Below are 14,685 nucleotides of genomic sequence, written 5' to 3'. Positions count from 1 at the left end.
TTCATGTTGTGTTTGTTGATTACTGTTTTCATGTTGTCCATGCAACTGTAGCTGACTTTGACGTTGTTTTTGTTGAAGAGGCTGTGGTATTTATGTTGGTTCGGAAAGTGCTTAGATATGAGCTTCAGGAATGTTCTACCGATGTTTGTCTTTACGTTTTTACTAAATGGAGGGTTGTACCATATAATGTTTCTTTGTCTGTTGCGTCGGGGGCGTGTTGGTTGATTGTCTTCGTTGTAAATTAGTGTTTCAGAGTATCCGCTGGCTTTCAAAGCAGTTTCGTAGATTGGTTTGGCCTTGTTGAATTCGTGTTCGTTGCTTGAGTTGGCGGAAATACGGCGATTGATGGATGCTGGAAGTTGCTTTATTATGTTAGGTGGGTGGTTAGACTTTGTGTTGATGTACTGCGGCTCGTCGTTAGGCTTTCTGTAGGGGCAGTAGGTACCTTTTGTAAGATCGAAGGTGACGTCCAGGTAGTTAACAATTTTCATGTTAGTCTGTATGGTAATGTTAAGTCCATATGTCTTGAAGCGTCTTGTTATGTCCTTCCTTGTACGGTCTGCTTGAGGTCCGGAGATGTTTTTGAAGATGGCAAGTCCGTCGTCTCTGTAAAGCCCGATGTTGTCTATCCCGTATATGTTACACAGGTCGTCGAGAATGAATAAGCCTACGAGCTCGCATACTTCGGCTCCGTCGAAGCTGCCCATAGTAACGTCAAAAGAACTGTTGTTTTTCTTGATCCAGGCGGTGTTACTGTCAAAGAGAAGGGATTTTCTTGAATGCATAATAATATCGATGTCGCGGTCCGTAATGGAAGTGAATTGTTTGGCGAAGTTGATTGCGTCTGTAAGAAGTTTCTCACAAATCCACATTTAAGCACAGAAAACACATCAACAGCACCGAGCTTTCTAAATACATCTGGCAACTACACGACAAAAAACAAGACTTCAACATCAAATGGTCAATTATTAGCCGTGCAAGACCCTACAACAACATTTCCAAACGATGCGACCTCTGCCTCACAGAAAAACTAATGATTATCAAACATAGCAACGACAATCTACTAAACAAAAGATCAGAACTTATTTCTAAATGCCGGCACGAGAACAAATTCTACTTGAAGAACGCTTGACACTTTCTTTATATTGTACTGCACCCACGCAGTTTATACTCGTCCCCGTAATTTCTGTCTTCACACCTATTGTTTTCCAGTATAACTATCACTTATTGTAATGCAACTAGTCCAGCAATTAGCCTATTGTTTAATACCGTGTATATATATCTAGTTGATAGGAATGCTTATCATTAAATACTGTCTGATGAGTGCGTAAGCACGAAACTCGGAGTAACAGCAAATCTTGCCTCTTCGCTATTACTCATATACTCAGCTCTACACTATATGTGTATTGAGCACTATTTTAATGGGATCTGCTACTTCCTCATATGGTTAGAATTTGTTTTAAGTTCACAACCTCGCGGTCCCGGATGTTAAAAACCTTAATATTCAAATAAATAATCGCTAACCCTCCCGTCCCAGATATGAAGAAATGAAATAAATTTGTACCTTATTATCCAGTAGGCGTATTTTTTTTCATTTCTTTTTTCCGTGGTAAGATTCGACCGTCTTTCTCCTTAGTCTGGAAGAAAATTGCAGTGTCTAGATGCCCGGTAACTACTGAAATTGTGACAGGTAGCAAACGTATGAAAAACAAGTGAAAAGCGTATGACAAACAAGCGAGTTTCAGCATGTTATTTGTATGTTGTTAATACCTTTGTCATATGCTTGACCCCGTTATGATTATTCATCATGTCTTGGAATGTCTTTATCAATATCAATTTTCAGCAGGGCATTGCGGCAGGTCACTTGCACCACAGACCGCCCAAGGTCGTTCGCTTTCGTTCCACCCTCTGCCCAACAAGAGGAGCAGGGAGTGGGAGCGAGTAGCCTGTGAAAGCTGGAAGAAAGAGGATAGAAGAGAGAGGAGGGGGAAAAAGAGGACAACCCCTACCCCATTCCCCCTCGGCCACTACACGCTAAGCCAGTTCCTTTTTGACCATTCCAACCGGAGCCTGTTCACAGGCTACAGAACGATCTGTGACTCTTATTCTCGCCCTTAGAGCCGTCTGGACTTCTTAGCCGATGGGGCCTTGGCACGAGGTACAGATGGCCCTAAGATTTTCATTAATTCAAGGCTGGTTTCTTTCTCAAAACTATCACTGATTGATACTGACTAACGTATGGGGGACTAGGGAGAATTTCCGGTGAAGCTCTCCATAGCGAAACTCATGTGTGCCACTCTGGTGTGCATTTGATAATTTTCTGCCGTGTTAAATTCCGTTTATTTAAAGCTGTATCGAACGATTTAGTAAGAGATCAATCAGTGGATATTTTCGAGAAAGAAACCAGCGTTGAATTAGTGATAGTCTTACTCCAAAAAACCACCCAATCATATCATGTTTCTCCAGACCCACCTTTTCTTCGTGCCAAATCCCGCACTGACTGAGAGTGGCAGTAAACTCTGGGGACGAGAATGTGTATTGAAATCCTGCGGATTGTTGTAAGTTGTCCATTCTCGTCCACAGAGGCCGCGCTCCTTTTGGTCAGCACCAAGAATCGCGACCTCTGGGCTGGTCCAACACCGGAAGTCTGCGGTTTACAGACTTTCCGTCAAATCTGACAAAGCTAATTGGCTGAGAATACGAAAACGCAATCTCTGCGCATGCTCAGAAAATCGCTGCCTAAATGGAGCGCGGCCTCTGGGGACGAGTATGTAAGCTGTCAACGATGCAAATTTAAGACTCGACTTTTTTTCCGCCTACGAACTAACGAAATTGAATTTTGGTCAAGCAGTAAACCGCAAAATTTTCACAACCAACGCCAAATGAACAGAGCTGAGAAGAACTCTTACATTGTTCATTATTATTAGAACTAAAACTGAAAAATTCAACATTCTATTTCTTCTTGAAATTAATTATGTGATATCTCTTTAGGATTCTGGAGAAAATGATAGCTGTTCGGTAGGATGACATAAAAAGCTTAAGTTGAAATCCGATAGGAACTGAGCAATTTCAGTTTTTTGTTGACAAAAACCTGGTACCAGAATAATTTTGAGTATATTACAGTTCTGTTTAAATTTTCTAAAATAATAAGAAATAAATAGTTGCCTGCAATAGCACCAAAAACAATTTTTGCAAGGGAACTTGAGAAAATCTACTTCATAGTTCAGAGAAATTGTGCCAGCACAGGTAAAAATTCATCAACAAAGTACTTTCAAGTGTTTCTTAAGAACTTCAAAATTTGTTTTCGAAATTTGGTGTTGTCATTGATTTGTTTCGAGAGGATATATAAGACAGTCACACAGACGTTTGCAATACAATGCAAATAATCTAGGTACAAAGTTTTTGACCACTTGTTGCTCGAGCTTTTGTTGGATTCCTTCTTAAAACTGAATAACTTAATCAGTAATGGACAAAAAGATTTCATTTCAAAGCATGTTTATTTCCCCAAAGTTAATTACTATTCATTAATTATGATGGGTTTAATACAAGTATTGGACCTAATGTGAACTAGCTCCTCCTTAAAACTAAATGATAACTCATTTCGTACTAGGATCTAGTTTACTTGGTCGTTCGTTCAATATAAACTCGTATAACAACTTCTCTACATCGCACAGGATTAACCCTCCAAGCCCCAATAATCTGCATGGTCAAGAGCTAATTTATCAGCATGAAATGAATACTTCACCAGCCACCAGTGATACATTCTCTTATAGGAGCTCAGTCACCGATATTTTGAGTTATTTTGGCCACGTTTAAAATAACCGTTAAATTGAAGAAAACAGGAAAATAGTAGTTTACTAAGAGCTAATAATAACCCATATATAAACAAGGGTGGTTTAAGATGGAGAAGATTAACGCGGATTACAAACGATGAACTTGAAGAATTTAGGCTAAACTTTTCAAGATGTGTAAATTCCTGATATTGAGGCTTGGAGGGTTAAGTACCGTAGCACCACAGTCTGGTGGCGAAACTAATTGGCTGCAAAATGCTAGACATTGAAACCATCAAAAAAGATAGGCTGTGGACAGTCAGTTATTTCTTGGATTGTCCAGCGAAGCGGGCAAAATTCACGAGAGAAGAAAAATGGCCGCGCGAAAAGCCGTAGGCGTCGTCTCTATCATTTGGGCAATATACAAAAATAGGTTATATGACTTAATTAAGAGTGATATAAAGTTAAATTCTTGAAAAGCTTTGCGACTTGTGTTCGCCGCTTCGCGAAAAGAAGAAAAATCAAGAAAAACCTCTAGGACCAGGGTAGCGACATATATGCTGGTATATCAAACCGAATCAGAAGATGACCGTATCTATATACACGATCCTAATAAGTGTAACCGTAAACTGTTAGACATGAAGATAAATGCAACACGTGAAATATCCACTCCTTCAGTCATGAAAGCGCATATTAATTTGATTTCAGATTTAACAAAAGCACGTCAGACAAAGTTAGTGGAAAATACAACAGTTATCTGAGTGCAACATTCTTAAAGCACACTCACGCATTCATATTTCCTAAGCCGCTAAATTCAAGACATACATGGCTTACAGAAACTATACCTCTTGTAATTTAAATATGCTCCACTGAATTTGCACTCATTATGATCTGCTTTTGGCATTTCGACTGCGAAATGTTCCTTATACTTTCACGTGATTTCATCCTCGTGGGACAAATGCATGCTCTTCACGAAAACATTTTTAAAAAAAAAAAAAAAGAAAGAAAAAGAAAAGAAAAACTAATCCTACCTTTCCAAGTTTAGAGAACTGCTACTGAAGCTTAAACCTTGAGATTTCCTCTGCTAAACTAAATTGCTTCCCTTTCAAAAGCTACTTACTTTGTTAATTTAAATCGACAAGCGAATAAAGTTATGCTAACATGAAATCAAACTTCCTGATCACAACCACATATTTGATGCGAAAGAAAAATTTGTCGTCTAAAAATGGCACCTCTAAATTGGCGCAGTCAATCGGAAAAAAATAATGAGGGCCTTGGGAGAAATATATATTTCTTCTTAGTATTGCTTTTGTTTTTTTTACTGTACACCGTATTTGCATTAGATGAAAATGTTGTTTTAAAACTATGTTTGAAAGTTTTTTTTATAGCAAATATAGTGACTAGCCAGGCTACAACGGGTCAAGGAAGATCGGGATACCAATGAAAGAAAATCAGCCTCATGTGTTTTATAGTAATGAATAAAAACCTAAAGAAAGGATTTCCGATTAGATTGCTGCCGAATTAAGAAACAAAGAGATTGAAAAGAAGGAAAGATGATACAAATACAAACGAACAAAATCAAACTTCCATGCAAGAGCCTGTCGCAAGCAATGACTACATTGCTTTAGACAGCGAGCTCTGCTATCATATTCGATTATTCTGTCTAACCACTGTTTAACTAAAATATTCTGTGATGATATCCTTTGCTGCTGTATTTACTGAATTTCCAGATAAGAATGCATCTGAAAAGAATGAGAAAAACACGGAAATCACATTACTGACAAACGTCTTGCCGTCTTTTTTTCTTTTACCTTAAAATTTGGACAACTCGTTTCCATGGGAAACCCATAAGTATGAAAACGGGTTTAGATCCCGTTTTCTAGAGAGAAGATTGCAATTTTGGTTTTGCAACTATTTTAAGCATTCCCTGTGCATGAAAGCTTTTTCTGGACAACTCCCACTTACACATCCCACCCCCGATGAACTTTCTCGAGGCGAGGTTACAAGGAAGTGGAAGATCAACACGGGTAAGCCGAGGTAAGCTTTCTTCTTGTAATTTACGTTTTATTGTTGACCCCACGAGTGTTCGATAGATATTTTTATTTGCAAGTCTAGTTTAGATGCTTATCTTATATGTAGAGCAAACCTGCATTAGATACAATGCGCCGCGGAAATCACAAATAGCTTCAGAGAAATTATTTTGACCAGATTACTTTACTTTAAAAAGCAGCACTTTTAAAAAATCTGAAAACAATTATATTATTGTGGGTTTTTTTTATATTCACGACTACAGCTTATGTCTTACCAACAGAGTAAAAAACTTTTACAAAGATATTACACCAATATTTCAGTACCCAATGGGTATGACTGGGTCGTGATTGGCAGATCTCGATCCCGTATTGTGTTTCTTTTTTGTCGAAGTTCGTATTTGGTTGTCGTTGTAATTATGATTGACAGTGGCCAAAAAATGCAATTGTTAGTTTGGTTATGGACTGTGAGATTTGTGTGATTATAAAGGCATAGTGGTCATTCAAGTACTTACAACAATAAACAGCAGGCCAAGGAATAAGGCTTTGTCTTCGGCTGAAAGACTTCTGGGAACTGTAATCAAAACAAAGAAATGTTCTACACAGCAGCATGGCTTACAGGTTGAGGTATTACAGCCTGAATCTGGCCGGATCTTTCCTGGGGGAGGAGAGGGAGGTTCTCTGTATGGTACAAACAGGCGTGAATGTTAACATTCTCTGGGTTGAAAATTGTCTTTTATGAGTATCATTAGGGATATCGCATTTAAACATTTCACAGCTGCTACATAATATGGTACCTTTTAACAATTACAAAAATGGCTGTGATTGTTGTGATCACAACAGAAAGAGTTGCATGTTCCTTACAAATAACAGTTTCCATGTGATCACCACGATTTCTACATAATAAAAGGGGGTTCATGGGCGAGGATAGAGGATGTGAGATTATATTTATTACACCGACTATTCTATCCCACCAGCCCACCCCTCCCCCCAACACCCCATTAAAAAAATGAATGGGCATGCTTTCAGAGAGAGCAGCAAATAAGCGAGAAACATTCATTGACAAATGATTTTTTTTCAGGGCTTGGTTATTGGCTGGCCCGTGTTGCTTGTTTTCTTTCTGGTGCAGAAAGTTAATTTATTTTTTGGAGAAATCAGTGAGCAACTCCAAATATCCATTCACACCTCATGGAAGGTCAATGGAAATTCTGATGGGGCAAGGGTCTTAAATGCCAAAATTTTAAAGCAATTTATGAAGCTACTGACACACAATTCACCAGATGTGTGAGAGGGTCCAAATAAAAAAAAAGAACCTTCCATGGAGAGGGAGGGGTGTGTGGTTATTTTCTAAAACAACAGAACAACACATTTTAAAAATACATAGGGTGTGTATGGAGGGACCTTGTGGGGACCTTATGCTCCATATGGCACAAAGAGACCTAAGTCAGTAAATAAGGTTGTGTATGACAGATACAGTCGAACCTGTATTAAGCAGCCACCTATCAAATGGCCACCCCTATTAGGCAGCCAGTAATCAAAGTTCCGATGAGGGGTTGTCTATTGCTTTTACCTCTATTAAATGGCCAGCCCCCATTAAGCAGCCAATATCCATTTCCCTGAGAGTGGCTGTTTAATAATGGTTGAACTGTATTTTTAACTTACATGTCATGGTGACAAAATCTGGATCGGCAGTGACACAGCAACTACAAAGACCTCCGCAACATCCCCTCCAGGTGTGAGTTATCTCTGCGACTTGATTGCCTCCAGACTCCCCTTGAGGCCCTTCTTTGAGAATCTGTCAAACACGTCCAGAAGGAGAGAATGAAATATTGAAATTTGCGCAGCAGTTAAATTATTCTCTAGCTAGGGCTTGACATAAATTACAATATTTAGAGAGAAATCCACATCAGCCATAGCTGGTTGCCATGTAGGTCCTCTATCCTGCTTGAATTGGAATTTGGAGTCGAGATGTTGGTTTTTCTTGAGGGAGGAAAAGGGGAGAACCTGGAGAAAATCCCTTGGAGCAAGACGAACACTAACAACAAACTCAACCCACATGACACTGGGCTGAAATGGAACCCGGTTCACATTAGTGGGAGGCGGGCGCTATCACCACTGCGCCATCCAGGCTCCCCATGATTTAGGACCCAGGCTACTGAAAGAACAGTAACTGTCTTAATTTTGATATTTTAGGAAAATGAATAATGTGTCTCGGACATAAAAATGTACATCTAATGCTAAGTGCATGCTTCTAGGAAAATGCAAGACACTTTAAACTTGTGTACCAACCATAACTCTTGTGAAAGAGACTGGAACTAAAGTTTGGAAGTTTTAAAACATTGACCCGCATTAAAAAAGAAAACAAAAACAGGTTAATCTCATAACTTGATCTACAGATTTACGGTGTTTTACACAGTCATACTTAGCTTTACAATGATAGTGGACAGAGCAATAGCAAAACCTAAAACAGGTAGGCATACTTGTTTGTGACAAAGCACAAAGGTCTGAACCTATTGTATTTTCTCTGTGGTATGGTAAAGAGAAAGAGATCTCCAGTAGGGAAGCTTAAATGCAAGATGCGGACAAATGACATATAATCATGTATAAGTACGTCCTCAGGAAAAGAAGAACTTGTCCAAATATAAGGGAGTCACATTAATGAGGTGCTAGGCTTTTGTAGTTACTGTACCTTAAAGACAGCGACTTTGTCTCTTGTGCACTCGCAGGGGTACCCTGAGGGTCCTTGCACCTTGTAGATTAGATTGCCTTCATAGTTGTACACCTCAAAGTAGACAGAAGGTCCAAGCCAACTACCACAAGTCTCTCTGGACCTGTTGAAGTTCCAAAGTTTTCTTAAAATGAGTTGTTAATAATGAATTGCAGATGGAGGTGTTAATTACATGTTGTATTCCTGTACTTACACAAGTGTAAACATAAAAAGGTAGTAGTTTCCAGTGCCATCTTGTCAGCTACATAGATGTGCGTGTTTTGAAAAGGAGAACATCAGATACTAACATTCAACCTACTTTTTTCCTTATTTATAAATCAGATGTGAATTGAATGGCTGTTTAACTACAACCTGTGAAAGACAAACTTTATTCACAGGTCTTTGTTATTTGAGATACATATTTGCTCAGTGTAGGGGTATAGGAAATATAATGCATGCACACTGTGTTGTACAAGATAATTTGTCTTCGTGTGTTCTCAAATAATGGCAGACTTCAACTGATTAATTTATTAGGGGTGTGCTTTAAAGACAAAATGACAAAAAAACAGATAAATTTATTATATATTATACTATATCTTTTCAGGCTTTCAATGTTGGTATGTGTGTGGAATTATAATGGGATTACAGCATGAAATTATGTATTACTGCATTAAATACACTACAAGCCGTTATGATTATTGTTAAACAAATTAAAGAAACTACATATAATTTCTACATAGACAACACAAGCTAAGTTTTGTTTACTAGTAACAAATAGGTCAATGAATTGCAAGATAATAAATACCATTGTGCACAACTGATCTGATGAGCAAAAATTTCTGTGACTGAGACGTTCGAGTGATAATTCGTGTTTCCTTTCAGAAATATTTCAAGAAAATATGGGTTGGTGGTCGCTATCTGCATTTTAAAGCTGAAATTAACCAGGTGTTTCAAGTGTTAGGGACTAGGCTCCCAGACCCCCTTCATGGGGGCACCTTTAGCAGTCTGTATCTCAAATCCCTTCTCTAAAATCCTGTATCCGCCCCAGGCACACTGATAGGTCTAAAACAACTGCTCCAACTAAATATACAGGGTCAGCAATCAATTCCAAAATGAAATACAAAAATTAGCCATTTTGGCTTATTTTATCCAAAATATGCAGAGGATGGCCACAAAGATATATACAAAGATTTATTGCATAGCCATTCTGCTTATTACATTAAACCTTTCGTTTGCCATAATCTTTTCATTGGTATCGCTATCTTAGTTTGTTTATAAGCTCCCTATTAACTGTCAGTTGACTTACGAGTGTTTGATGTGTCCTAGGACTTCACCAGTGGGCATGCGGACAGTTATCTCTGGAGCAGCCCAGGGGCAGAGAGCAGGACAAGAGCAGCTGGCTGGATGCTCCAGTTCCATAATCCAATTGTTTGTGGCGCTGTTGATGACCTTCAAGTAGAAAGGCCTGGATTTCCCAAGCAAAGCTTGGATCCAGCTGCTAAGTGTTTGGACTGTGAAGGATGGAAGACTTGATCAACAGTTGGTATAAGATTTATGATACGTGATGAAAAACTACAGTCATCTGGGAGCAATATGGCCATTGTGTAGCTGACAGGACCCTTGTTTGTGGGAGGAGGTAAGATTTTTATTCAGACTGGCCCAAATGTCAAACATCCCCAGTGTTTACCTCAGTGCCTCGAGCACAAAATGACCAGCAGTGTGAAATTTGGTCTTCCTTGAAGGGAGCCCAGCCCCCTGTAGGCTTAACCCACCTCCCTGTCCCAAGCAACACTCTGTCCGGTTGCTTTCACAGTTCAGATGGTGGTGTTAATTATAATAATAATAATAATAATAATAATAATAATAATAATAATAATAATAATAATAATAATAATAATGGCATTTCGGGCAGTATATCCACAGGGTGGCTCTTCGCCTGCCCGATGCTAACTAAATTTACAATTAAAAAGATATCTAAGAATTTTAAGAATTTATATCTATATGTAAACGAGATAAAATTGTGTTTTAAGATATGCTATTCATATTACAGGGTAGAGAGTAGTAGCGTGCATGTGAAAGTAACATGTTAGTTGTCAACTAGCCCAACACTAGCTTGATTTGGAAACTAATACATTTACAAGGTCACTTTGCCTCCCACCACATCTCCCACCATGCCTCCCAGTAACAAGTGGCCACCACATGCCTCACAATAACAAGTGGATTATACTTATTGATAAATGAGTTAGCTATCAAGGTTCAGTTCCTGACCTACACAGGCCATGTATAACAATCTAGAAAGCACTTACCATAAAAACTGGACTCTATGCTCAAGGTGAACCGTTAAGTAGTCTGCAAAACCGGGGGGGGGGTATCCCTTCCATGGGCTCCCAAGGGTATGGTTTTTCAGCCGTTTTGGTCATAAATAGGGTATCAAATTTTTGGTCAGGTCATAAATAGGGTAGCGAAAATTGCAGATTTTGGTCATAAATAGGGCAAGGGTTTTCGAAGGTGGGCAGCACACTCTCACCCAACTTTTCTGGGAGTACCCACCCCAGGAAAACCAGATGGTTTTTCAACTGCTGTTTCATGCTGCCAAAGTATTTTTTAATTGCTGTGAAACAACAGCTGGAAATCTGTCTTTGTTGCAAAGCTAAATGTCACAACAACCCCTTGACAGTAGTCTAGATATACAAGCATCACATCAGGTTGGGGTGCAGTACTACAAGCAACAGCATGCTATGGAAGCTGGAATAAGCTCTGGTGGGATGGGTCACTTTGTCCAGGGTGCTCAACTGAACCATTCACCTATTAAACCTAAGTAGATTTTGAATATTGCTTACTTTCTTTCACATTGAACAGCTGATTGCCAGCACCGTCATCCACAGAAAAGTCCATGCGACCCCACCAGGCTAGACATGAGAAATCAAACAACCACATACTTAGTAAATTTTTTTTTGATATAGAATTATTATCAAGGTGAACCATGTTATGCTTGGGTCCCAGAGGGTAATTTTTTTGCATGATCTGTGAGCGGTAAAGCCGTGATACTGAACCATGACAGACACTGTTATGGCGAGGTAAAAAAAAATCATCTACCTGGCACCCAGGCTAACCTTATTTTTGCACCAAATATAAAACTTTTATAGCTCACCAAAAAGATGACTGAAAAAGCACAGAGTGATTGCAAGCAATCAATGGGTTGAACTTTCAAGGGTGCCATGCATTCCTCTGCCAAATTTAATTTTCACCCTTCCTTAATCAAAATCACAAAAAAACTAATCAAAATAATTGGTTTTCAGGCCATCACTGATGCCTTTGTATTTGCACTCTGATGCATAAAGTGGTTTAAGTAGGCATATAATTAAATTTGCCAAATATTACACAATACATAATTTTTTACCGTAATTGTTTTCCCAGCACAACAGTGCATAAAATGACAATGAGTTGTGAATTTAAAACTACATGCATCCAGCAGCCTGTTTGCATCTAATACTTAGCCAATTCATGAGTTGTTCACATCTTATCTCGTTCATGACTTCTGATTTTCACAAAAGTAAACTGCATTTGACTTTGAGACCGATAAAAGTTAAAATACTTCACTTCACAATGTGTCAGTCTTGCAAACAAAACAAATTTGACTTTGAACAATACAGGATATAAATTGCCTTGAAATAAGAACAAAACAGATATAAATGATTATAATATGCTAAATATTATGGTTTTTTTCTCAAAGTTCTGTGGCCCAGTTGCTAGATATCAATGTTTGCAATGTAATTCTACTTTTGGGAATTTTATATCACACACTGTTTTAAACAATTTCGATTTTTTTTTCCTGGTGAACTTCCCATCACTCAAACGGCAATCATTGTATCAGTACTAAAGAGGAATTATATGATTGGCTTGTGGGGCAGTCCAAATCTTAACACCAGGTACTTAACGCTGTTTATTTTGAAAAAAAAGATGTTTTGACGTAAACCTCACTTTCAGACGATGAAATTAAACTGAATTCAATAACAACTGAACGACTTATTTGTCCATTTTATGTGTCTTAATTTTAATTTTCGACAAATTTGAATAACAAGGAACCATTCACTGATGATACGAACCTCAAGTGGTTCCAAGTTAACCAAGCGCCTGAAAGACTGCTTAGAAATGTTTATCTCAATGTAGACACTTCACATTACAAGCAGAAGGCAGTCTAGTATATTATACGTTACGCTGTATTATCTGTCCCATGTATAATTACATAAACCGTGCAAAACAAAATCGGTCACGATTATTTCAGGAATTTTCCTTTTTTTCTCATCCGCACTCAGCGCCTTAACCCACAGACTGAATGAAAACAACGCCAAAATGTTCAAGTACAAACAAGCCAGTTGACGGTGTAAATTGGCAGCGTGTTGGCAACAACCTGAATTCTCAAGTGTTAAAAGAATTGTCATTTTGATGTATCCTGTTACACGCTGGTCACGAATGCCCCTTTGATTCACTGTCTTTGAAGATCATGATGACCGAAATTTGTTGTAATTAAGGCAGCAAGCGAGTAAAATTGACGTCCAAAATAAGGCGACTTGGAAAAGTACAAGGTTTTCTTTTCAAGTTTCCACTCACAAAGCGAATTCGATACGACGACTTATCGAGTACGCGTAACATCTTAATCAAAATATGAGCTGCTGTCGTCTTTGTTTATTTCATTTGCGAACACTTTTAGACTTTTTCGATAATCGAACCAAGGGCACACATTTTAGGTTTCGAACGAGAAATTTACGTCCTGACCTTAAAGAATCAGAACGACAATGCTTCGCGTGGATGCTATCTCGACAGGGGCGGCCGGGGAAAGCCTATTAATAAAACGATAGTCAAGTGCGCTATGATGTAAATAAATCGCGCTTTGATTCCTCCTGATCAGAGCTGTATTTACACCTGGAATTTGGTAGTTTGTTCTGTTTCTAAATTAATTTTGGGAAACCATGAAATTACTGCCTTAAAGCCTCAGAGCAAACAAGGTATTAATACGGTTGCAAAATCAACGCGTCAGTTCGTGAAACTTAATAAACTTGTCGCGTGGCCCATGCTGGCGCGCCGAGAGAAGCTCGTTGGCGTTTTAAGACCAGTTTCTGCTCTTCAATTGTTTTGATTTGCTTGCTTGCAGATTCTTTGACTAATTGACCGATTTTCGAGCAGCAGTCTTTGGTAAATGGAGAGTTGAATAAGGCGCGAACAAATTAAAAACTCATTTACCATCCTCTTTAGCGACGTTCTGGTGTGCAACGAACTTGCTGACGTTTTCGAACACCTCCAAACCCATTGGAATGGGAACGTGATTGGAGCTTCCCGGAGCTTGCTGCATGGAAACGTCTGCATCGTCCACATAAGGACCTTCATAACCTCCGATGTACTGCACCGAACCGGAATACTCCTTCTGGTAGCTAATACCCGGTTGGTGTATTACTGTAGTGTTCGCCATATCTCTTGCAATCCGATTCTCGTTTCTTCCGCGTTATCTCTTCACCACGTAGGGACTAAGTTCAACGCCGCCCTGTCACGAGATGGCTAGAACTGTGCAGTGTAAGCTAACGGATCGGCGGCCTTTTTTTTTCAAGCGACGCTCACTCCGATCGACCTCGCTATCAAATACGCATTTCAATGAACTAAATCTTTTTTGGGGGAATTCAAAACCTGAGGTCATGATTTGCAAGTCAATTTTAGTGCCGTATTTGCATGTGTCACGCTGTCTTGCGTTTTGGGGTGCAATGTTGCGCAACTCCGGTGGGCACCGTTATGCGTATTTTAGCATTAGATATCATTTTATCGGAAGTTGTTGACCATAAATAACATTCTTCGAATCTTTCAAATTTATTTTATTTCCAAGGTGTTTAGGAAATGCGGTATTTTTTATGTATCGCAGCAAGAAACCCTTGCATTTGGCTTGTAGCTAGCTGTGAATAAAGAGCGATTTCTGAAAGCTCGATTTTTGCTGGAGATATCCTGGAACTGCCGGGCGCCGGGCTGGAAATTTCTTCCGACCTCACTCGTCTCGATTACCAAGGAAAAACGAAAAAAGGCCAAGTTACTCAGTAGAATGACCTAGAATGGGATCTTAGATTTTCAACTCAACTGCTTTAAAAGTATTAGCGGGTTCAGAGTAAAGCTTAAGTCGTCTACATGTACAACCACTTCT

The 14,685-nt window shown here is 39.0% G+C and overlaps 1 protein-coding gene across 1 annotated transcript; it reads right to left on the bottom strand.

Annotated features, from left to right (window-relative positions):
* Positions 1-3,478: 3,478 nt before the first annotated feature.
* LOC145491959 (uncharacterized) lies at positions 3,479-14,279 on the bottom strand. The gene is made up of 7 exons (XM_081471264.1): positions 13,746-14,279; positions 11,345-11,413; positions 9,811-10,015; positions 8,487-8,628; positions 7,460-7,592; positions 6,313-6,371; positions 3,479-5,512 (listed from the first exon to the last, which is right to left on the bottom strand). Exons 1-7 carry the CDS (start codon positions 13,969-13,971, stop codon positions 5,486-5,488), a joined length of 861 nt encoding a protein of 286 aa, XP_081327390.1. The 5' UTR covers positions 13,972-14,279; the 3' UTR covers positions 3,479-5,485.
* Between the last annotated feature and the right edge of the window lie 406 nt (positions 14,280-14,685).

The sequence above is a fragment of the Orbicella franksi genome, chromosome 7 (assembly GCF_964199315.1).
Source record: "Orbicella franksi chromosome 7, jaOrbFran1.1, whole genome shotgun sequence".
Lineage (NCBI taxonomy): Eukaryota > Metazoa > Cnidaria > Anthozoa > Scleractinia > Merulinidae > Orbicella > Orbicella franksi.
Note: the sequence above shows the minus strand (reverse complement) of the source record. Positions and strands in the feature narration are given on the sequence as shown.

Excerpts from the sequence above, each read along its gene's own strand:
- LOC145491959 (XM_081471264.1), bottom strand. The coding sequence starts at position 13,971 with ATGGCGAACACTACAGTAATACACCAACCGGGTATTAGCTACCAGAAG. Across the intron at positions 11,414-13,745 it reads GAACGTCGCTAAAGAGGATG|CCTGGTGGGGTCGCATGGAC; the intron begins GTAAATGAGTTT and ends TCTCATGTCTAG. Across the intron at positions 7,593-8,486 it reads ACAAAGTCGCTGTCTTTAAG|ATTCTCAAAGAAGGGCCTCA; the intron begins GTACAGTAACTA and ends CGTGTTTGACAG.